Source organism: Maylandia zebra, linkage group LG6 (assembly GCF_041146795.1).
Source record: "Maylandia zebra isolate NMK-2024a linkage group LG6, Mzebra_GT3a, whole genome shotgun sequence".
NCBI classification, from domain to species: domain Eukaryota; kingdom Metazoa; phylum Chordata; class Actinopteri; order Cichliformes; family Cichlidae; genus Maylandia; species Maylandia zebra.
In genome coordinates, this window is record NC_135172.1 from 28,946,531 (window position 1) to 28,971,052 (window position 24,522).

General features: G+C 40.2%; 3 protein-coding genes across 4 annotated transcripts; 2 read left to right on the top strand and 1 right to left on the bottom strand.

The window, feature by feature from the left end:
• Nucleotides 1-3,183: 3,183 nt before the first annotated feature.
• suz12b (SUZ12 polycomb repressive complex 2 subunit b) lies at nucleotides 3,184-13,010 on the top strand. 2 transcript variants are annotated; one of them, XM_004567815.4, is made up of 17 exons: nucleotides 3,184-3,489; nucleotides 3,734-3,878; nucleotides 4,308-4,354; nucleotides 4,451-4,515; nucleotides 4,639-4,707; nucleotides 4,830-4,879; nucleotides 5,362-5,447; nucleotides 5,533-5,764; nucleotides 6,035-6,140; nucleotides 6,241-6,346; nucleotides 6,466-6,643; nucleotides 8,435-8,523; nucleotides 8,953-9,096; nucleotides 9,480-9,637; nucleotides 10,291-10,489; nucleotides 11,089-11,168; nucleotides 11,943-13,010. In XM_004567815.4, exons 1-17 carry the CDS (start codon nucleotides 3,475-3,477, stop codon nucleotides 12,247-12,249), a joined length of 2,076 nt encoding a protein of 691 aa, XP_004567872.2. In that variant the 5' UTR covers nucleotides 3,184-3,474; the 3' UTR covers nucleotides 12,250-13,010. The 2 variants fall into 2 exon arrangements, with proteins under 2 accessions (XP_004567872.2, XP_004567873.2); XM_004567816.4 differs by having other exon boundaries at nucleotides 8,438-8,523.
• Nucleotides 13,011-14,740: 1,730 nt separating this feature from the next.
• atad5b (ATPase family AAA domain containing 5b) lies at nucleotides 14,741-21,135 on the top strand. The gene is made up of 15 exons (XM_004567813.3): nucleotides 14,741-15,383; nucleotides 15,478-15,723; nucleotides 15,820-15,916; nucleotides 16,019-16,101; nucleotides 16,208-16,356; nucleotides 17,074-17,236; nucleotides 17,351-17,616; nucleotides 17,710-17,803; nucleotides 17,879-17,943; nucleotides 18,119-18,293; nucleotides 18,372-18,490; nucleotides 18,578-19,365; nucleotides 19,782-19,940; nucleotides 20,658-20,786; nucleotides 21,005-21,135. The coding sequence occupies exons 1-14, from the start codon at nucleotides 14,843-14,845 to the stop codon at nucleotides 20,734-20,736; spliced, it is 3,024 nt and encodes a 1,007-aa protein (XP_004567870.2). The 5' UTR covers nucleotides 14,741-14,842; the 3' UTR covers nucleotides 20,737-20,786; nucleotides 21,005-21,135.
• tefm (transcription elongation factor, mitochondrial) lies at nucleotides 20,952-23,793 on the bottom strand. The gene is made up of 5 exons (XM_004567814.5): nucleotides 23,636-23,793; nucleotides 22,937-23,421; nucleotides 21,966-22,115; nucleotides 21,655-21,833; nucleotides 20,952-21,531 (listed from the first exon to the last, which is right to left on the bottom strand). Exons 1-5 carry the CDS (start codon nucleotides 23,676-23,678, stop codon nucleotides 21,270-21,272), a joined length of 1,119 nt encoding a protein of 372 aa, XP_004567871.3. The 5' UTR covers nucleotides 23,679-23,793; the 3' UTR covers nucleotides 20,952-21,269.
• Nucleotides 23,794-24,522: the final 729 nt, after the last annotated feature.

Below are 24,522 nucleotides of genomic sequence, written 5' to 3' on the forward strand. Positions count from 1 at the left end.
TCAGAACTTTATTTGAAATTGTAACGTGAACAGTCAGTCATCCCAGCTCAGTTTGTACAGTAAACATACAGGGCAAATAAGAGTAACAATAAGTATTACAATGAAAATAAGAAGGGTAAATAATTAATAAAAGGAAAAAAGAGGGATGTGACAGACTTCATAATAGCTTTGTACTTGAAAATTATATCTGTGACAGCTCATTTGTTGAAAATTTCTGAATGAATTTCAATCAATGATGAACCTCTTTTATTTGAAGTTAATTTAAGAGCGTTTAAGTAATATTCAATTTCAAGTAAAAAACAAATTCAATAATGGGGTTGAGTTTTAAAATTTACATTTATGTATGTGGAATTTCCCTAGTAAGATATAAAGATTGACAATGGTACATAATTTTTTTTCCTTTGGTTTCAAAATAACTGATAATGTCCTTCCCTTCAATTTTGACTTCGTATGTTGTTTTGCACAATATATCATTTTCAAGTTCTCTCCACAGTGTAGTACTATATGAACGAGGGGGGAAATGAGCTGGCACAAGCCTCCTCACATTAATTGCATCATAATAATGCAATATATCAAGCTACCCTCCAATATATATATAATAAAATAATCAATAGCTGGACCATTGATGTGTATATATGTACACACATCAATGCATCAGTAATTATGATCCAATGTACATAGTACATATGTACATAGTATTGCATATAATTCTAAAAACTGCTTACTTTAGGTACTTTAAATATAGTTAAAGAATGCACTATTTACTACTCTACATTACTTGGGTAGGATAATTTATACATTTTACTTAATGAAAAGTCTACATACTTTCTTTTTGTTGCAAAAGGTTTATCCAACAAAAAAATATATATTAAAAATCTTGTGGAGCCCCATTTTATGAAAAGACAGGTGGAAGAGCTGAAGATGTTCAGAATTTCACTGGGAGTGATCAGGATGGACATGATGAGAAATGAATATATTAAAAGAAAAACTCAGGTTAAACTGAATATATATATATATTTTTAAATACTATCGTCACGTTTAGCGTGGAATAAACGGTAAAACAAAAAAGCATTTTCTAATTACAGTGCAAAAGGGAAAAAAAGCCAACGAGTGAGAGAGAGAGAGTTTTGAGATGCGAGAGATTTATGACGTTTAGCATGGAGTTTATAGTTTGTGTGTTATGTTGTATTGTGTAGTTAGTGTCTTGTGTAGTCATTGTTTTGTTTTGTGTGTCAGTGGGTACAAATGAAGGCCACAAAGGTAGATTTCAATGTAAACACCATCTCCAGGTGGAAAACCAGAGGAGTGATACATCTCCTGTTGTCAGGCCTGCAGAGTTTATCCCTGCGGTGTTCTCCTCTGTCTTGTGTCAGACAAACAATTTTTTTACTGGCGCAAATAATTTTATCGGGCATCTTACTGTGACAACTGATTGTTCTCTCTCTCATTTTAGTTATAGTAGTATTTTTAAATGGTTGTACAAACAAACAAAAAACGCCAGATGCATTGGCTACATTTTTAGATAAATAGTTGTATATAACTTTATAATTTTCAAAATTTGTGCATAAGTTTTCAAAATTTACAATTTATATTTGTATTTGAAGTTATGAAAATAATTTGCTAAACGTGTCTGTGGTTTTTACAGTTAACCCCCCCCCCCCCCAAAAAAAAAACAAAACAAAAAACAAAACAACTTCTCGGATGTTATGTTTTGTGTTTGATTTCAGATCAGTTGTGTTAATATAGTATGTCAATGAAAGAATAACTGTAAATTCAGATACACGAGGTTAAGCTAAAAAGAATGATACCAAGCAACGCAAGGGAAAAAATAATTTAAAACAATTTGAAGGTGAAATACAAATGTAAATCAAAAGTACATAAAAATGTGAATTCACATGTTTTATGTCACTGAAATTTTTAATTATGTGGGCTACAGAAAATAATTAAGTGATAGACTATATTTGTATGAAACGTGTATACTTACTGCATTTGAATCATTTTACCCATATGTAACACTTGCATGTGTGTTTTTCAAAAAAGGCTTTGATTTGCCACCCTATTTGATTTCCATGCTACCATCATGCCACCCCCAGAAAATTTCTCTAGATCCGCCCCTGGTTGAACGCTTTGGATACAAAATTAGAGCGACAAAGCTGACGTAGTTTGGACATGTGCAGAGAAGAGGTAGTGGATATACTGGACAGAGGATGTTGAATATTGAGCTGCCAGGCAGGAACAAAAGAGAAAGACCTCAGAAGAGGTTTGTGGATGTAGTGAAGGACAACTTGCAGAAGTTTGGCGTGACAGGTGAGATGGAAAAGGTGAGATTTAGCAGATGATCTACTGTGGTGGCCCCAAAAGGGAGTATCTGAAAGAAAGAAAGAAAGAAAGAAAGAAAGAAAGAAAGAAAGAAAGAAAGAAAGAAAGAAAGAAAGAAAGGAAAAAGAAGGAGTACAGCAGCACTTTTCATGTAATAAATCTATAATTCCTCCCTGTGCCACCCCATTAATAAAAAAAACTACAACAAAAAACCTAGAAACGCCCGTGATATAAAGTAATATTTTTTCTAACGTCTTCCATGGATTAGAATATGATCTTTTAAAAATTACAGTAATCGTAGCATTTATACCACGTATGTAAATATTACAGTTATTGTAACCTGCTGGAAGAGTACAATCTGTTTGAATAATGTCGACATTATTAAAAACTAAAAAGTAAATGTTAGGTTTTTAGGTTATTTGTTTAATGTTCTTAGCGTCCACATTTTATTACTAACATAGATTTTATCCACACTTTTCTACTTTTACAGCACAATTTAACCTACAGCACCTGTATCCTTATGTTCTACTGAAAATATTCGTACAAATGTGAAGTACCTCTCAACAACAATGGGTCAATGCAATAAAACAGAAAATATAAATATTAATTCCGATCTTTGATTTGCTATTGATTTTTCATTGAATAAATAGTCAGACGGAATATATTTGGGTTCGTAGGGTTTATATTGTGAATTCTTGAGTACATTTTGTGAATGACAGAGCTCTGGCTGCTGTGTGCTCGTCTGGTTATGATGAATGCAGATGGACTCGATTTCCCGCAAAATCGTGGAAAGCGAGAGCGCGTTGTCTGACGTTACTGAAGCGAGTAGCCAATCAAAGTTCTGCATTGGCACCGCTCATCTCCTATTGGCTGACAACTGACCAGTGCTCTGTTGTTCAGTACAAATTGAAGGGATACCGCATTGAGAACAAGTTATAGATAGAATATCAATAATCGGGTCCAATATACCCAAAACTACTGGTAGTATTTCGGACGGATGAATGTAGAACAGCTTCGAGTTTCCGGAGGTTTGTTTTGAAGTAAACTATGCTAGCATTGCTAGCTAACTAGCCAGCGTCTTGTCGCCTCCTCTTCACAGGTTTCTGCTGTTGAGTCTGCCAGGCTTGTGCTAGAGGCAGCGAGGCCAGCAAATTAATGCCATCAGCCAGGGTACGTTACTTTTTTTTTATATACCCCATATTTGCCACTTTACAAATTTTGGGAGCTTTGTTAACGGCGGTTTGATTAACCGAATAAATAGTGCGGTAAAAGGCAGGCTAGCGTGTTAGCGCTGTGCTTCTAGCCGTTAGCTCGCGTGCTAATGCTAGTGTTTTGCTAAGCTAACTTGTTGTGTTTCCCGCACCTATGCCTTAATCTTTTTTCTTCTAACGTGTGGTGTTGTCTCACTCCGCAGAACTCAGGTCATATTATGAGCGGGGCCAGTTGCAAAGCTAACGGCGCCGTCTACCCTGCCTCATCAGCAATGATGAACTCTGTAAAAAAGCCCAAGATGGAGCAGATTCAGGCCGACCATGAGCTGTTCCTACAGGCCTTTGAAAGTGAGACTTCACTACTTGTTACATTATAGTACAAGTTTACGGTTTGGGTTCACGAGAGACTTTCCTGTGCTTTGCGTGATTGTTCCGCTACTCTGATCATTTTTACTGTGATTTATTGTGGGGTTTTTTTTAGTTGCCTTTTTGACTGTCTGGCATTTGGTTTAATTCCAAATGGAGTCCTAAATATTGTTTTTAACTTAACGTAATGACTACTGTAGTAAGGTAACAATTATCAGACTGAAATCAGGCTAAAACACACGCCCAATACTTTTTTCTCTTTTTTGGGGGGGAGGGTCATGTCAAATTAGTCACCACATACCAGAAGAAGTGTTGGCATGTGAGAAATGCACTACATAGATGGGTTTTTCAGATCAAGTCTGTATGAGAGGGGTGTGATACTGTCTAAAACAAGACTTGTTGTATTTCTAGAACCAACTCAGATATACAGATTTCTACGCACAAGGAATTTGATTGCAGTAAGTGAATACTCTACACATTTATATCTTAATTTAACTGCTTTAAACTGCTGATGGAAAATGACTGATATCCGCCCACCCTCTTTTTTTTCTTAGCCCATATTTTTGCACAGGACACTCACCTTCATGTCTCACAGAAATGGTCGAACAAATGCCAGAAGGTATGGAGTCTGGAGAAACAGGAATCCTTTTTTTTTTGTCATAACGATGCACTGTCATAGTTGGTTAAAGATGATTTGTTCCTGACGATGTTTGTGAACAAACGTTCTCTGACTTCTTTCCAGGAAAACATTCAGAGTGGATGATATGTTGCAGACAGTGGTGAAGATGAAGGGGGAGCAGGATTCTCCAAGGTAACACAGCTTTACAAGTGTTGCATCTGTTTTCTGTATTTTGTATTGAACAAAGCTAATAACAGTTGTAGCACTTGATATGACCTAGTTTCACCTGTGCATTTTTTTATTTTTTATTTTAGCTTGTCCTCACATCTACAGTTAACATTCACTGGGTTCTTCCATAAGGATGGTAAGCACATGTTAATCTTCACCAAGTACCTGTGTTTTGTGTATTTCCCTATGAAAGAAATGACTCAAATGCTTAGGTGTGTCAGAAATTTCTACAATATTCAGCTGTTTGAAATTTGGTTTTGCTTTGACACATGTTAAACAACCACATTGATAGAAATGACAAAAGTAGTCACACTTTTTTTTTTTTTTTTTTTTGTGCCAACATACTGCTATGCAGTCTTACAGTTGCATGTAGGATAACATTAATTGATGTTAAGAGATCTGTCTGTGAAGGTTCTCAGTCCAAGGTCAACCATTTGACCCTAGAACTGAAGAAGCTTCTCGGATGAGAGGTGAAACGTCTTCAAGCAACTTAAAGAAGTCCAGACGCTTTTCTTTCCAAGCTCCTTAGATGTTAAGAGATGCTTCTTATGTATATAAGAAAGAAGAAGAATATACAGTTGTTTGTGATTGACACAAACTCTTCTTGTTTCCCTCTAGAAAAGCCATCTCAGAATTCAGAAAATGAACAAAATTCTGTGTCCTTAGAGGTGCTACTTGTCAAAGTCTGCCATAAAAAACGCAAGGTAAAGTAAAACACTGGGTCTGTCACTTTTGGCAACATGTCAATGCATCTGCCGTTGCTCACTCGTGGTTGTTTTTGTATTTCAGGATGTCAGCTGCCCGATAAAGCAAGTGCCTACAGGTAAAAAGCAGGTGCCTTTGAATCCCGACAGTAACCAAACCAAGCCCGGCTCCTACCCTTCCTTACTGGTTCCCAGCAATGAATTTGAGCCCAGCAACAGCCACATGGTGAAGTCTTACTCGCTTCTGTTCAGGGTATCACACACAGGGAGAAGGGATGCCAGTGGTCTAGTGAATGGAGAGGCCAATGAAAACATTGGTAGGAATCCCACAGTAAAACCTTTTCATGCTCTGTTTTTGACTGTGCACCATTTAGATGAATAATTTAACAGTGCAGTTTGTTGGGAGAGTAGCATAAGGGATTGAATATTCTTTCTGTGAGCATCTCATCTGAAAATGATACCAGCTGTAACTGAAATAGTTGCTGGCTAGATATTACATTCTTGGTCTCAGTTGTTGTTTGTTTGTTTGTTTGTTTGTTTGTTTGTTTTTTATTTATTTATTTATTTATTTATTTTTAAACATGAAGATGTAACAGATACTCCTAATAGAAAGAAGCGAAGTTCATCCCATAGGGATGAAGGACAGACCACAGAGACCTATGTTGCACAGATGACCGTCTTTGATAAGAATAGGTAAGGATTTGTACTTTCTTTCCTTTTTAAGTTCTAAATATGTCCCTCTTCCAGTCGCTTTTGCCTGTACTCCTCAAAACATGCACTGCTTTGTCCACAGGAGACTGCAGCTGCTGGATGGGGAGTATGAGGTGTCAATGCAAGGGATGGACGACAGCCCTGTGAGCAAGAAGCGAGCCACATGGGAAACCATTCTTGATGGGAAGGTAGGCTGGCTGGATTCGGTCTCTGAAAGGAAGGTGTAATTGTGTTTGTCATATTGAACTTGAATGCTAATTTCCTTCTTGTCCACCTCACTGCTTCACTGACCATGACTGTCCCACAGAGACTGCCACCATTTGAGACATTTTCTCAGGGACCCACATTGCAGTTCACGCTGCGTTGGACAGGTGATGGCAGTGGAAAGTCCACTGCTCCTGTGGCTAAACCCCTCTCTACGCGCAACTCGGATAGCTCCAGCCCTATGGAGACCAGAACCAGCAACCACCGAACTGCCCTCATGAGTAAGTACAAAAACAATTCACGGTAGCTTGAACTTAGAAATTTAGAGCAATGAAATGACGTGGAAAAATTCTATCAGTGTGATGCTATCGGTTTTTTCAAAATCCCTGGATTACATTTTATCTTATATTACATTCAAGAGGAGGACCAGAAAATGTCCACAGATGACAAGAGAAGGCCAGATCTTCTAATTAATTAAAAGCACTGCAAAAGGGTTCAGACAAAACACCAAATAAAGAGATTTCCTGAACAGATTCTCTGACAAACCCGAGTGGGTCATGCTTTTGGATTATTCGCCCACTATGATGTTGGTGTGGGATGATCTATTTGTAACTGAATCTGGCAAAAGGCGCTGTGTAAATAGCTGTTGAGTCCCTTTCAGACATGCTTTTCATCCCATAAATGTGCAGGCACCTCTGCACGTCACCATCATGTTGGAACAATCCCGTCAATCCTTCTGTAAAAGGCACAATGTTGCTACTTAATTATTTATTTATTTTTTGGGGGAGTATTTTATATGTATCAGTATTTGGCATAATGCTTCCAAATGAGCAAAAAGCAGTTATGAGTCACTGCCTGACGTCTCATCATTAGTAACTGTGTGTGGACTGACATGTGTGCATACACACAGTTATGAGTTGGTCCTATTAATTATCTCTAAAAGCTCGGGTTGTTTTGATATGGTGAGTGCTAGCCATCTGTTTGGATGTAACATTATTTACATTGACTCCAGTGCTAACTGATATACTTTACTTACTAATGTTACCATTTTGCAGTGGTGCTCCTCAGCCAAAGTGTCCCCTAGCATTAGTCAGAGCCCCTAATGGCTCAATTTATTTAATGCTAAGATAGTGTAACCATGTCATAAATGATCTGTTTGCATTTAGGTTGGTTTTGGAACAGGGGACCAGAGGTCTCTGCTGTGAAGCTGGATTTTGGCTTATCTCAGCAACTTGAGGGTTAACCTTGGGTTTTCAGTACTACAAAGGTGGATTACTTCTTACGGGAGTAGCTCGCCATGGTAACTTATGCTGCGTATATAACCTGCTCCAGGACAGGTTATGTTCCAGATTAGAGGAACAGGTATGAAATCGCTGACTATTGAGCAATAATTATTTTATTTTTTTCTGGAACATGGCAACACCTTTCTTGGAAGATCTCTCGGACTTCTGCGCACAGAGTAGGAGTGTCTAAAGTCTTTGTTTTGCGAATGAATGTCAGTATTCAATATGGGTTCTTATATGCAACTAAATATAACTAACGATATAGTTAAAGGAACGCTTGACCTGCCTAGTGGGGGTGGGTTAGTATCTCTCTCATCTCTTTCACCTTAAGCACTTGTGATTGTTTCTCTGTGGCTTAACCTTTCATCTGCACATCAAGTTTTAAATCCTGTCACTTATGCTCTCCATTTCAGAAATGTAAGCACTCATCCTCCTTTATTTGCTCATTAGGTGTGCTTCTACTCTTGTGGTGGAAAGGAAACTCTTTTTGTGCTCTGTGTTGTAACAAAGGTGAAATTCTTCAGTGACCGTGTGTTTTTAATGTCATCAGGTCATTACATAAACATGTAGGTGAAGCTACAACAATGTTGCGTATTCCATGTCTGAAATGGGCTTTATCAACAGGTGTATTTGCACTTAGATTGTGTATCTTTTGTTACTGGGCGGGGAGGGGGGGAAATGCAATTTCTCCTTCTCAAAGAAGCCCTTCAGTGTGTTTACAAAAAAAGTCCACATAATTTGTTATTTGGTGACTCTCCAAGAATTAACTTCTCCATCTGTTCCTGTCAGCAGTGAAAGAGTCAGTCAGCACAGACATTCAGACGAAGAAAGAGCAGGTCCCATGTGAGCCGCGACAGAAGCTACGTATATTTTATCAGGTACACCACACAACAGTAAGGAATACATTTGAGCCTGGCACACTTATTATAAGAACCATTTGTTTAGGTTGATAAAAATGTGCAGTGTCTTTGTGGTATGTTTTTTTTTTTTTGGAGCTGTTTTAGAATTACTGTCATGTTTTGATTCCCCCCCCCCTCCCCCTCCCCCTTTTTTTGTAATCATTAGTGGTGCAACGGATCAAAAAATCTCACGGTTCGGATTACAGATCAACCGTGATCCGTTGCACCACTAGTAATCATTCACCTTTTTAAAACTTAATGTAGCGGCAATTTTTAGCTTTTGGGTGCTTGCCCTTAGCGTGTCATAAGTGACAGTAACTCTGATTTTTATGACCCTGCTTTACATCTGCTGTAGGTTCACCATCTCTGGTTTATCTTGTAGTAAATCAATGGTTTGTTCTTCCTCAGTTTCTGTACAACAATAATACGCGGCAGCAGACGGAGGCGAGAGATGATCTTCACTGTCCCTGGTGTACCCTGAACTGCAGCAAACTCTACAGTCTGCTCAAACACCTCAAACTCTCCCACTCCCGCTTTATCTTCAACTATGTGGTAAGAAATAAGTGTGTGTGTGGCTGGGCAAGTCATGAGTCTTCACAAGACATCATGGGATCTCACACAGTCTTAAAGTTCAAAGATGCTGTGTGTGTGTGTGTGTGTGTGTGTGTGTGTGGGGGGGGGGGGGGTGTAATCTGCAAGCTGTATCTTAAAACACTTGTATAAACTATACACTTGTGTTATGTGTTTTCAGTCTTGTCAGTTAAAGAGTGCAAGGAGACTGGGATTATTCTAATTGTCGTTATTCCTGATTTTTCCTCAAATATTTAATCTGTTATCTAATCACATCATTTGCTCCATATTAAATATTAACCATTGAATGATTGTTTTACCAGTTGAATGGTTGATATAGTTCTTATTTGTTTCTTAATCTGCAGCCTCACCCTAAAGGAGCAAGGATAGACGTTTCCATCAACGAGTGCTATGACGGCTCATACGTTGGCAACCCTCAGGACATCCACAGCCAGCCAGGTTTTGCTTTTAGCCGCAACGGCCCAGTCAAGAGGACCGCTGTGACTCACGTACTGGTTTCCAGGTAGACACACGACCTTCAGTCAGAGTTAACAGAACTGACTCATTTTCCTCTTCGTTTGTCTGTTAATGAAGGGGTAATGAGCTGAATTAACGTTAATGACGTGATCATGCACACTAACCATGGTTTAAACAGACTTGGAGCAAAAGTCTGAGGAACTTGGCAGGAAGGCAACTCTAAACGGATTAGCTCTGATATGTTCTTATACTAATGTATCTGGTAGAAATGAGTTTGGTTGATAATAGTCTGGAAAGCCGAGATGTAATTGTCTGATGAAAGCATACACCGACAATAGCGTGAAGAGTTTTTACTTGATTCCTTTGAGGGGAGTATCTTCATATTTATCATAAACCTTTACTTTAAAAGTCACAAACCTTAACACGTAAAACTTCATACGCAAATTATGGCAAAAAATCCGGACAAGTGTATAAAAACCCCCTATAAATTTATATCCTAGTTTTAACAACTGAGCAAATGTTTATTTTGGTGAGGATGCAAGGTTACGTACATTTTATTAAAGGTTACCTCAATTCCACCTCAAACTGGGGATGCTTTGAAAATATTATTTCATATGTACGACAGTAAAATTATATATTTCTGAAATGTCAGCCTACACAGTGTTAAATACAAAATGAATTTTCTTCTTCTCTTGCTAGGCCCAAAAGGACCAAACCAAGTCTTTCAGAGTTCCTGGAGTCTGAGGACGGAGAGTTGGAGCAGCAGAGGACCTATGTCAGTGGACATAACCGCCTTTATTTCCACAGTGATAGCTGCATGCCCCTGCGGCCTCAGGAAATGGATGTAGACAGCGAGGATGAAAGGGATCCAGAGTGGCTCAGGGAGAAAACTGCCACGGTGAGAAACCAGTGCTCATAAAGTCATTTTTACCCAGTAAAAGGCTGATTGTCATCAACTTCAGTAAAGGAGAAATGATTCACCAATGAAATAAATCCGAAGAAAAGTTGTGATTGTGTCCTTGAATTTCCCAGACCCCCACAATTGGGATGAGAGGGAAACATAAAAAAAAAAAAAAAAAAACCTGAGAAATGGCAAAACAAAGATTTCAGAGTTACCATACCAACAGAGTGAGAAATCATTTGGGTCTGGCCGGTCACCCATAAATAACTTGGAGGTGCTCAGGGCAGAAAAACTGCTGCCAACACTGAACACCTCTTCAGCTTGTTCTTCAACTGATACACAACATGTGTCACTTCATTATTGATCTCACCGAACCCTGTAGAACAAAGTCTGTTAGTTACACTTCTGACAGGAGTGACAGAAAACCTGTGAGATTAGCCCCTGATGAGTTTTCATTACTGCTTATTCACAATTGTAATGATGTAAAACTCGACACACATTACACTGTTTTACTGTTACATTTGGCTTATATGGCAAGTTGTTCATATTGGAGTGTATCTTAAGTATCATTTATTTATTTTCTTTAATTACTATAGCAACTGGATGAGTTCACGGACGTTAATGAAGGAGAGAAGGAGGTGATGAAGCTGTGGAACCTGCATGTCATGAAGCATGGGTATGCTGAATATATCAGTTTGAAGCAGAGATTTTGCAGGATGCTTATAACGGTGTAGCTAGTTTATATTCAACTGTGTCAGGGGTTGTTTTTTTTTTTTTTTTTCTCAACTGGGTGAGGGGAAAACATATTGGACTTTATTTATTTACTTTATTTTATTTCTTAACTTTTTGCTCTGGGAAACTGTTTGCAAATAATAAATGGGATTAGACAGGATGTCGTCACAGACAATTCCAAACAAATCAGGAAAAAAAAAATCCTCAAGAATATGCTCAATTTAATAAACCACCCAGCAGTTATATTGTAGTTTTTACATATTTTGGTCACAGTGTGGAGCCTCTAAAACCTGCATTCTTTCAGTAGCCAGCAGGTGGCGACACATTTAGTTGTAAAAGAGTCAGATCATAGATGTCTGTGAGAAACATGTCTCCATTATGAGTGTGTCAAAAAGCCTTGAATTTGATTGTCAGTTTCCAGTCTGTTTTTTGTTTTTAAGGCACATAAGGTTCTTTGTACATTATGTTAAAAGTGGTCCCAGAGTAAAATCAGTAATGCAGGGTATCCTCTAGGGCAGGGCAGCCTTTGGTTGACATGTAGCTACCACACACACTCATGAAATCTGGTTCCAAAACATCAGTGCTGGAGCTGCTGAGCTCAAAGCTTCTAATGGTAGTCCGCAAATTAATGAGTGACTTCAAAGTAGCTGATGGTGTTTTTACAGCCTCTGACTGTAGAAATGCTAGACTCGTATAATTTGATTATTCCCCCCTTCAGCTTCATTGCAGACAACCAGATGAATCAGGCCATCATGCTTTTCGTGGAGGACCGCGGCGCTCACATCATCCGGCGCAACCTCTGCCGCAACTTCCTCTTGCACCTAGTCAGCATGCACGACTTCAACCTGGTAAGCACATCCACCATCGATCGTGCGATGGCCCGACTGCGGCAGATACAAGAAGAGCTGCCGGAAGTTGAGGTGGACCAGCAGGATCAGAATCCAGCAGGAGCCTGTAATGGAAATGCCATCACCCCAAGTGGGGGACAGCAGGGCAAGAGGACAAAAAGCGCTCTAACAGACTGATGTAAAGCTGGCTGGAGGGAACTATGATTGTTGTATTTTTCTGTATTTTTCTTCCCCCCTCCCCTGCTCCCTTAAATGGACTTTACCGACATTTTGGTGCTTAGATAGGTGGGAGAACTGAGCAGCAGATGAACTGACTGGACACAGATCAGTATACAAGGTAAACAAGTTTTCGGAACTTGAACTGAACCAAATATGAACAATATAAAAGTGAATTGCCCACTTCTACACAAACCAGGAATTTGTGGACTGAATGATGCAAGTTGAACCTACTTAATATGCATTTTGTAGGAGCCATTGAATTATCCTTGTGTCACTGAGAGTAAACGAATGGAGTGTCTTTTACTGTGGCACGACTGCCTTCGGTATGATAGACGGCTACAGTTAAAACTGTACTGGTAACATTGTCACTGTTTATTTGTACACGTACACAATAACCTTGATTAAAAATGTATCCTTTTTAGATGGTTATTTTAGCACTTGGTGTTTGTATTTAGAAGGCTTACCTTGAAATTGTCATTTGGAAAGGGGGGAAAAAAATGTGATCATGCTGCGTCAGCACTTGAATGCAGCTTTTTCATGATCATCTGTGGAGGGCTGGATTCGCTGCTATGGATGACATTTCAAATGAAGGGCGATACAGTAAAAGGATTGTGGGGTTTCCTGACAAGGTTGTCAGTGTTGTACTGTAAGCATGGATCCTGGACTACAGAATAAAGTAAGATTTCAGTCCAGGCTAAAAAAACAAAACAAAACCGAAATTACATTTCATCATGTTTGACATTGATGATAGTGCAAGGAAAGCCAAGGAAGTCAAGTTTTCTGAGTATTTTGTTTGTGGACAACCAGCAGCACATCACACCGTGTGCCGTGCAAAGCATCAGAGAAATGAATGTCGGCTGTTTTCTGTTGTAGGCACCTGCAGTTTGTTTGTTTTTTCCTTCCCCCTACTTCAAGCTCTGAGAACATTGGAGACACATTAATTGAATTTTATATTTTTAAACGTGGGTTACGAGTAGCTGACAGAAATGTGTATAGTGTAATCACATCAAATGTTTAGCTGTGCCCCGTTTAGCTGTGCCCCGTTTCGCATCTAGTAAAGAACAGGTTGCAGTTGTCATTTCAAAGCAATATGGTGTTGTTTGGAGGATTTTTCAGGTCCAACTAAGTTGTTCTTTTAGTTTCAGTTGATGCCAAAGGGGAATGTTTTCATCATTCTCTTAGTTCTGTAAAAAAAACAAATTTAAAGTATGTATAATTTTTTTTTTCATAACACTTCTTTTGAGGGAAAAAAAGAAGCAGTAGTTGTGTTTAGTAGTGTGCACATAAATTGGTGAACATCACCATTCAGTTTCATCAGAATTCCCTTGTGGACAACCAGATTAACAGTATATTTCTCCCTCTGCCCTCCGTTATCCGTGGAGGCTTTCTGTGTCCATGTGGAAAACAAAAACGTTGTTGTCAAAACACCCTGTGGAAAATTGTGGCATATACACTCTGGATAAGGGGATTTTTATATTTAAAGAAATAAAACATTTGTCCTTATCCATTCCTGTACTGTTTTTAGATGTACTGGCTGCAGGACTGACTGACTACCCTTCCACAATTCACAAGAATCACTACTGCTGCTCGAATATTGTACGGATTTTAGTGAAACCTGTGCACAGTGAACACATCTAATAGGCCTTCAATCAAATTGTAGTCAAGATCACTTTAGTTTGTGCATTACAGCCAATTAATGACAAAACTGCAACTTTCTGTACATTTCTCCCACTGAAAATGCTACGTCTAAATGAACAGAATCAACTTTTGGGGAGCTAGAGATGATTGTTAGTCCCAGAAGACCAACAGTTTGGCACTAACAACCATGCCACGTTCAAGTAAATCACTTTTTTTCACCATTCTGGTGCTCAGTTTGAAACTCACCAGGTCCTCTTAATCACCTCTATAAGTCTATAGTTACTGAGTTGCTGTCATGTGATTGCCTCATTTCAGATATTTTAATAAACAGCTGAACAGGTGTACTTAACAAAGTGGCAAGTGAGTCTATAGAAGTAGATACACAAGACTGAGACTGGATGGTTTCATATAAATACATGTCTATGCTACAAAAATGCACTACAGGTGACAAAAGCTGTAAAATCTAACACTGCACTTTATTCTATTTGAGTAAAAACATCTGTAACTAGCTGGTCTGAGACTTTAGAGAAAAGTTTGTGTGGTTTTGGGAACTTTTGTAACTAGTGCGGCAAATCTGTATCAGTGTGGGATATCTGTGTACGCACGATCTCTGACTGCAGAGAAACACTGCGCACTTTTAAAGCGTCACTTCAGCTCTGCGGATGAATGTAGCACTGACTGTACTCGTGTATTTCCATGTCCTATATTCCTCATACCATTTTCTTCTTACATACAGCCCTAACTAGCTAGCTTCGTTTGAAAGAAACAAAAAAAACCGATATTTCTGTGTTACGCGAACGTCGCACAAATGACGTCATACGTAAAACCCAAGCGCCAAATTCAAAATGGCAATAGCCAGCCTGCAGCCTGCAAACTAAAGCCTTTTTTAAAAATTAGTTTGCCGTGTTTTACGATGCGAAATAAACTCAGAAAGGTCAAAACAGTCAGAGACTCAAACTTCCGGTGCAAAGACGTGACGCAAACTGCCGGGGTTATAGTTTTATCAGAGTCGAGCTGCTCTAAAGAGGAAATCTCGCTGGATGCAAAAGATAAAAACGGCTCAAATTCAGCTACATGGCTTTCGGGAACACACCCCCAACCAGTCCTGGAGATAAGAGATTCTTTGTGCGCAAAAGGAGCTAAAATTGCTCCGATTTTCTTACGAGCGATACAGCAAAGAAAGCGGAGCAGCGACGGGGAGCTGGACCAGCCTCTGGATAGCACGCAGCAATCCGTGCTCCCTCTTCAAGGTGATAACGTGCAACCAGTAAAACGTCCACCTGCAGTTTCTCACGTGACAATAAAGGACGGGTGTCAGGGACAGCTGTCACCCTCAGTTCTGCACAGCTGCCTGGAAAAAATCCAAACTTCTAATCCAGCATTTCCAGTCCAAGCTGTGCTCAACACTTTGAGGAAGAAGGCAGGAGAAGGGCTGCAGGAGCATGCGCTCACAGGTTAGACTGAACAACTGTCTGTACATTTGCTCCTCAGTGAGGATATAATTGTTCCCCTTTCTTTCCTCCTCATATCCGCATTATCCCTTAAAAGAAAAGAGAAAACGGGTAGATGAACTCTTGCAGAGGGTACCGAAGCGTCTGAGGTCTGCAGAGAGTGCTGCAGATGTGGGTCACTCGTCACATCAGGATGTCCTGGGAAGCAGTAGTGTTCACCCTGCAGAGAAACAGCCCAGGTGCAGTAAGCTGAGTCGCACTCGCAGACTGAAGCAACAGAGGGCGAGCCAACCAAGTCTTGATGAGCCGAACATAATGAAAAGCTGTGATCCTCTTCAAAGAAGTAATGCTTGTCTCATTCAGAACAGTTTGACATGTGCTTTTATTCCCTTTAAATTGCAGGAAATGTACTTTTTTTTCTCTTCTTTCTTCTGTCTAGATTTATTTTTTGAGGATACGCTGTGGACAGATAAGTACAGTCCCCAGCATTCGAGTGAGGTCATTGGTAATCCTGCATCTGTGAATAAATTGTACAGGTGAATTTAAGATATTTACACAAGTCTAATTGATTAATTAGTCTTTTGAAGTCAGCATCAGGAGTGTAAACTTTTTATGGATGTTTTCTTCTTGGAGTTCAGTTGGTTAAGGAAATGGAAACTAAGAGCCGCCCGTGACAAGGAGAGACAAATGGAGGAAAAGAAGCAACGGGAAAACAGTAATGGTATGAACTGGTTCTTCACTGTGAAGCTTTGCTCAGTCAGACATGTTATTCTTTTTTATTCCATGCGTGTGACTTTTGGAAAAGTAACAAGTATCCTTTTGAGCAGAGTCATGGGATTGTGGAGACTTCCAGGGTGAAGCTGGATCAGACGATGGCAGAGAGGACCCACTGGGTAACACCCTGCTGATTACAGGACCGTCGGGTGTGGGCAAGACTGCTTCGGTGTACGCCTGTGCTCAGGAGCTGGGCTTCAAGGTGGGATTTGCAAAAAGGTCCGGTGTTTTTTAAGCGATGCTGTCAAAGGCTTGTGAGAAATCAGTTCCACCAAACATGGATTCATGTTAGGATGAATCTTAATGCCAGTTCACCATCCCAAACATGTCCAATAAAACCTTTTTCCCATTTAAGTAAAGCAAAGAATCCCCGTAGATAACCTGTTTAGTTCATTGTAATATTAATAACGATGATCCTTAACATGAGTTTGATTTCACTAACTTTACATAAAAACAAACGACCCCTATGAAACTAAGCTGTGGTTAAACAGCTAATTTAAAATGGCAACAGACAGCTGTAATATGAAATGTACAGAAGTTCAAATTTAAAATTGAATCCTTCTCACAATATATTACTTTTCTACTGGTTGAAATTTTTGTGGCTCATCCCAGAAGGTACCTATAAAAAATCAACACCTGATATGCTCGGAGTCTCCAATTTTAAAACTGGTAAAATGTGACATTTTTGACTTTGATCAGGTCTCCACTGGAGGTGGTAATAACCAGACACCCCACAATATGATATTATCACAACACTTCACTCACAGTGACAATTTTTTGTCAAATTATGTCCTCAGAGTTAAACTGTGTCATTCTCTGTTTTATCCAGTAAGATAAATTTCTCACACTCTCACTAAAACCTGCCATAAATTTTTTTCTCCACCGCTAGTCTTAATGCTTTGGTTTCTTCTCAACCAAGGTGTTTGAGGTGAACTGTTCCTCACAGCGCAATGGGCGCAATGTTCTGTCCCAGCTAAAGGAGGTTACCCAGTCACACCTAGTGGAGACGTCGGGGAAAGACCAGCTGAAACCAGCTTACTTCAACACCAACACCTGCACTTCTAAATCTGAGATTTTACTAGGTGATGATCATTTGTTTTCATTGTAACACGAGTAATCAGAGCCCTCAGTTCTTTTACTGAAAAACAACAGAGGCACAATTTTACCGTACAGGTAATTATATTTTCTGTTAACAGGAAAAAGGGTGCTTCCTAAAAATGTCACTTCCACCTCAAAAAGAAGAACATCACAGAATTTGAGAGGCTCTCGTCGCAGCGCAAAAGCAAAATCAGCCACAGTCACTCTGACTCGCTATTTTAGGATGAAGGCCAAAGCAGATCACTTACAGTCTGGTTTCCTGTCACCATCTGAAAGGCCAGAGAACAGGAAACTGGGCAACTCATCATCAGGCTCTGATGTAGCAGAGAAAAAGACAGCCACTTCACTTATTCTCTTTGAAGAGGTAAACCATTTCTGAGCATGACACCGTTTGGCATATAAAGCCACACGTTAACCGTGTTTGCTTCAGATTCACTGTTATCGCTTGCTCTTGCAGGTTGACGTTATATTTGACGATGACGTCGGTTTCCTTGCAGCCATTAAGGCTTTTATGAGTGCCACTAAAAGACCAGTCATTTTGACTACGAACGGTAAAGACGCACACGCAGAGTTTGAATTTCACTTTTAAAGATGAGCTGTTGGTTCTAAACTAGTGTCTTCCTCAGATCCCTTATTCAAGGATCGATTCGACGGCAGCTTGGATGAAATAATTTTCAAAACTCCATCAGCAGTAAGTCAAAGTTACCTCGACCGCCTCACACAGCTTCAATGACAACTGCATGCATGTGTTTGACAGTAGCGCCGCACTCTTCTTGCATGTTTGTGCTATAGAAGAAGAAAAATGTTATTAGAACTTCATTAATAGAAAAATAACTCAGTCTGTCATTAACTCCATCTTTTCAAAGGTGAATATGTGCAGTTACCTGCAGCTGGTGTGTCTGGCTGAGGGAGTGCAGCTGGATTTGGGTGACGTCAGCAGCCTACTCAGACTCACCTGTGGTGATGTCAGATGCTGCCTGCTGCAGCTGCAGGTCTGGGTGCAGAGTGGTGGAAGGTCTAAGAAACCCATCTGTGTGCAGTGTAAGTTTCTCCAACATAAAGCATAAATAACATTTAAAACAAATTTTATGTTATTCTCTGTAAATCTTATTGTTTTAGACTCAGATGCTGCTGAAGGAGAACATTTAGACTCATTGCCTCCGTACAAAACGGGCTGCTCTGCTAACATGCTGGGTCTTTGCGGTGTAACTCCAGAACATTTGCTGAACCTTCTAAAGGCAAGTATTTGTTTCTCTGCATAAATCTTCATGATCATTTCTCCAAATGAAATTAACGTTTCCGATCTATCGTGTTTTGATTCTCAGTCCTCGTCTAAAAAGCACATGGACGAGCTCTTGATGCTTCTCGCTGAGAGCTGGAGACGAGGCGTGCCGCTTCTCTATTTGAACCTGGAGCTTCTCCTGTCTGTAGCAGCTCAGCATACTACGGTTCGATGCTTGGAAACAGTAGCTTATTCCAGGCTGCAGTGCGAGCAATCTGATGTTGGGCTTCACATCGAGCAGCACAATAGAAGCATTTATCAAAGGGCTTCACTGACCAACAGCAAATCTGTAAGCCATACGTCAAAGCTTAGCAGAAGGAAGTATAACAACACATCATCTGACAGTTTGGGCCTTGAAAAAACATTCTCATTCAGTGGGACTCCTTCAAAAGCTCTGCACTCAGGCAGTACGGCTCAACAAATTGCAGCTAAAGAGGAGAGTGAGTGTTTAGACGCCCTGACTGACTTCTTTGACATCATGTCCTACCTCGATGCCACCCTGCCGCCCACAGGGACACGTGTTTCCGACTCCTGCGCACCCGAGTCATTTGTGTGGACAGGAGCGGCGCTAAAGGCTGGTTTGTTGGATGAGATGAGGGAGGAAGAGGACAGCAGCTACAGTCAGGAGAGGCTGTTGGACATTCAGGCTGCTGCTGAAGGTTTGGGGTGTCACAGGTGCTTGTGCAGAGCGTCTGAAGCATGGACTGAAGTGCAAAAAATCAGACAGGTGCTGGAGGACAAAAGGTGGGGGAGGCTGATGGAGAGACTTGCATTGACCTCTTCTAAAAGACACAGTCTCAGCTTTAGTTTTCAGCCTCTCTGTGAGCCAAGGTGAGTCTGCTCTCCACCTCATCTTCTGAATGCCATTTCAAGTTGTTTACCATCTTTCCATTTCAGTTGTCCAGTCATACACTTAGTTATCGTTGCTTAAGTTTCAAGGATGTTGACTTCTTTTAAATGCTTTATAATGTAAGTATAAGGGAAAGCGCCATTACATGACACTCATTTGATAAATTCTTGTCCAAATCCATTTAAAAAGCAAGACACTGACCAATGAAAGGTTAACAATTTCAGTTAAATAACTCAAAGCATCTTTAGTGGAAAAGTACATAGAACTTCATTCTACCTGCGATGTCGCTCCAGGATGAGGGGGGGCTCATGAATGCACGTGGATGCTTCACTAAACATTTCTAATATTGTGCACATTATAAAGCAGAACACCAATTTCTTTGTTCCCGTGCCTCCAGTTTGTCCCAAAGAAGATTCAGACTGAACAGGACGGTTCTCAGCAGTAAACCCTTCGTTTTGCTGGGGAACAGACGGGCTGTGTGTGTCGACTACATGCCGGTCCTCCGCTCCATCTGCCGCTTACATAAAGCACAGCAACAGAAACAAGAGCCACTGAGGTGAGTCAGACACAAGGTTTAAGAGTCCGAAAGTAGGGGACAATCATAAATGACAGGAAATGGAGATGGATTTTATGTTACTAGTGAGGTTGTAATATCACAATAAGTTCATGTGAGAGAGAATGGCAGATAACCTCCCTGAACACCTCAGTGTAGATCAGTGAAGATGTGGTTTGACAACATTTAGAACAGTTTCTTAGTTTGTCCAGGAGTATATCTGCAGAGACCACCCTCACTAACTTCTGATGCACACCCAGTCATTTAGTTTTATAAGCAGAAACCACTCGTTTCAGAAAACCGCTTAAAGATTTACTCATAGTAGGCTTTCAAGGGGACAAGAGTTAAATAACACCGCTTCTTCACACTAGGGCTAACACACAGAGACAGACAACCTTTCATTCTCACTTTCACATGGCCAATTTAGTATCTCCAGTTAACCTAACTAGCCCGTGTCTGGACCATGGGAGGAAGCAGAGGTACCTGTAGAGAAACCGCACAGGAAGTCATTTTGTAAAACAACTTGTTCCCTTGCTGCTATGATTCTGTCATGAATCATAAGCCTGACATAATAAGAAATATAGATTGATAAATAACACTACACCCCAGAAGGGAGTGGAGGAATGTACATTTAGTTTAAGAGTGAATAATCCCTTTAAAATATATCTAACATTTTGTGCATTTATCTAATACTTTACATACTAATTTCTCCCACAATAGGTGTATGAACTACCTCAACAACATTCACCTGGGCCTCTCAAAGTCAACTATGCAGCTCCTGGCAGAAGGTTTCACGTGACTCCTAAAAGACTATTGAACCGTACATCATCTCTACCTCAGTTTACTCCTGTCAGTATTTATTTTAGTCAGATACTGTGAAATGAAATTAACATGGTTTATTTGAGGAATCATGTTTTTTATTTATATGCAAGTGCAACCATTAAGTAAATAAAAAGTTTGCCTTTTTTTTGTAAATTATACTGAGCATTTTAAGTACTCAGGTACTCACATGGGTTTTTGACACAAACTTTTATGCTTTTCATCCTTTGTGTTTTATCCACAAACAGGTTTTTCACAAAATGCTAGGACGACAGCTGTCACTGCCCCTGTCAGGGTTAGTAGCAGAAATAAACACAGGAGCAGCCCTTATACTCAAACAGTACCCAGAAAACAGCATTTGAGTGTTTTAAGTCACAATAAAAATATTTAATTCTTGAAAGTTATCATTAATCTCCAAAAAGTTCAAAGGAAAAAAAAGTTCAAAAGAACTCAGAATGCCATTTCTGAGGTTTGTTGGTTGTGTGGTGACGAGACGAGTCCAGCTAGTGGCTCTCAGGAGCAGTCGCTGAGCAGCTCATAAAAGGCTATAGCCTGAAGGAGAGCGTCACAGAGTTCCTCCCCTCCTCTTCTGCTGCCCATCTGGAAGGAATTCCTGTACTTCACCAGCAGATCCTGGGGAAAGTTTATTCTGGGAAGCTTCTGCGTCACCGACTCTGTCATGAGCTGTCGAACTGCCTGCGCCCCGCTTGTTCGAGACTCACCCACCATCAGTCCAAAGTGGCGCCCTACAGCAGTCCTCATCATGTTGAGAACCCTGTAAAGGAAAGGAGAGAATTTCTGGGTCAAGTTTCTGCATGCACGCTCGCTTGTGCAGGATTACAGATGTGACCAGCACAAGTTCAAACCAAATACTTTTGATATCTTTTTTTAACTTCACCTGGGAGGAATGTTGGATTCTGGCAGGGAATTTTTGGGCTCCAGCAGAGCAAAAAGCATGGCCTCCACAGCCCTCATGTGTGCCATGATGGGGAACAGAGCTGTGTTTTGGACTGAAATGGAAGATTTCTCTATTATGTAGAAATCTGCTGATGGCAGGAGGGCCACAACTGAAGACACCTGTTGGCATCACAGAATTAATGAATTATGTTACAGAAACAAAGTTCCAAAACACAGTGACTGTTAGTCTACATTAACGTTCTCATTTAGCTAGACTTTACTAGAAATAATATGCTCTACAAAAGTACTTACATCATGCAAATAAGCAGAAGCCATGTAAGTTCCCCTCAGGAAATTCGGACAGTCCACCTGTTGCCAGTCCAGTACACTCATTCCACGGTCCACGTGTGCCCAGGCAATTTTATTAGTCCCACATATGAGTGACACTATGGAACTGGCATCCTGCATTGGCAAATACAGAATCATGATTAGAGAGCATTATCCTGCTCTTTCTTTTCATAGTTAATATTTTCTTTTAACAGCTCAAGGTTATGAAGTAGACAGTAAACCCTATCACAGCAAAGTCCATCACCAGCTATCCAACATCCTGTGATATTTGATTACAATATCATGTATGCTTTTCCAAGCATAAAAGTTGGCCCCAAAGATTTAAACTTCTGCCAAAGGAAAATCAATGGGGCTGCGATTACATTTGTTTACGTGGGGTTTAATTTACTGAAGCATGAAAACATTTATCAACACTTATTACAAAAAAAAAAAAAAAAAAAAACAGGGAGAAAGACTTCTAAGCAGGGTGGCAGATTGTTAGTCTTGAACAGTACACGTGTACCAACCTATGTGCATATCATGTGCAAAAAGCCTACTTTGAGTCAGGAAGAGCCCACTTATGTGGTTCATAATTCTCATAGATCATGTAATTACATAACAGAACATCTGTGTCATCCAAAATATGGGCACTGTTGACAGAGGATGGCTTATCAACAAATAAAACGAGATTAAGTGCAAACAATTAAGAAAAAAAATCCTAGAATTGCCCGTGATCATACAGACCAATGTAGATATTTCAAACACGGATGTGTCAAATGTTGATCATCTATCAAGAAGTGATTTCTGTTATTTGTCAAATAATGATTGAATTGAATTCAATTTTACTTATATACCACCAAATCACAATCATATGACCCCCCCCCACAAAAAAAAAACAACAACAAAAAACAAACAAACCACACACCGGAAATCACCTGTTAACACGAAAAGCTCACCTCTAACCAAGACTTGTCGACCTCTGGCCTGATGAACTTGGCCAGCTGTATCCTCACTTTCCTCTCCTTCTTAACCGTCGGGTTGAGAATGGAGTTGAAGACAATGACAGCACTTTTGTGCTTTAGCAGTGGAACATTCACCACACTTTCCAGAGTTTTAAAGGGTCCGTTTTTAGTCCTGTACTCCACAATGTTGAGGGACTTGCGACCTCGCAGCAGCTTTATCCCGGCCAGCTCTCCTGGCGTGGCGGTGTTGAGGAGCTGGAGGATAGCGTCTCGCTGCTCTGGGGTGTAGCAGGTGTCCAGCGTTCTGCTCGCGTCATCCTTGCAGGATTCATTACTGGAGGACAGATTAGCGTTAAGGGTCTCAAAGCTCGCCACGGGAACCCGGCTTCTCCAGCAGCATGTGCATTGAAGGTACCGCAGCTCAGGGAAGGAGCCGTACTGAGGGCGGCAAAACAAACCGGACTGTCCCGCATACTGACCTGGAAACACAACGGGGCAACATGTGTTGTCTAACGTTTAAGGTATTAACTTTTACAATATGAGTGTGGAGCTCAGCCAAAGTTACTTAAGGTATACCTGTTCATGAACATTTAAGACCATAAAAGAAGATGCAACTTCTAAAGGCTTGCAATGAAACGACATTTTACAACTGGCGATACTAGCTAACGACATATGTGCATTAAAAATTCTTACTTCTTTTGACCAGCGACGACAAAACTCGCCTGGCGACCCACATTATCGTTACTTGAAGTTAAAATGAATATTTGACGGTTTTGCTCGCCGGCATAATGCAGGTGGAACAACTTCGCCCTCTGATTGTTTGGTGTCCAACGGTTTTAACTGGTCGGTGTGGCACAACAACAACACTTTAAATGGTTCCGGAATGCTGCTTAATCCCTCCCAGGCCTCGATGTATCGGACGTCGTAGAGATAAAGGCAAAAATAAAGAATTAGATAATTAAACAAAATAAGTAAATAATAATACTATAAATAATAATATTAACTGATAAATAACAGAATGCTTATTCGTCCACTCCCGAGCTGGGTTTATTTTTTATTTTTAATGTTTAATACATAATGATAAACTATCTTTTTTCGACTGCTGCATTTAGGGGTGAAGGTCTCCAAACCACACATTATAGCAGGTCTTGCTACTATCTTGTAAACCTCCCCTTTCATTCTTGCTGGTATCCTTCTGTTGCAAATCGCCACTGACACACATCTCCACCCACTTCACCCTGCCTCCACTCTTTTCTTTACTCCTCTTGTGCATTGTCCAGTGCTTTAGATGGTTTACCTCAGTTACTTAAACTAATTTTCCGTCAATACCTTTACTATTTGCAGCTTCATTGTTACACTTCTGTCCGTGTCATTCACAAGTATCCAACAACTCATGTTTTGAATATGTCATTCGAACATTCCATTGTTCCAACAGATTGGAAAATTGCTGCAGTTACACCAATTTTCAAAGCAGGTGTGAAGACTGACATGGCTAATTCTTGCCCCATAAGCATACTCCCGGTCGTATCTAAAATAGCTGAGAAGTGGGTGGTTAAACTCCTCACTGCTCATCTAGAAAA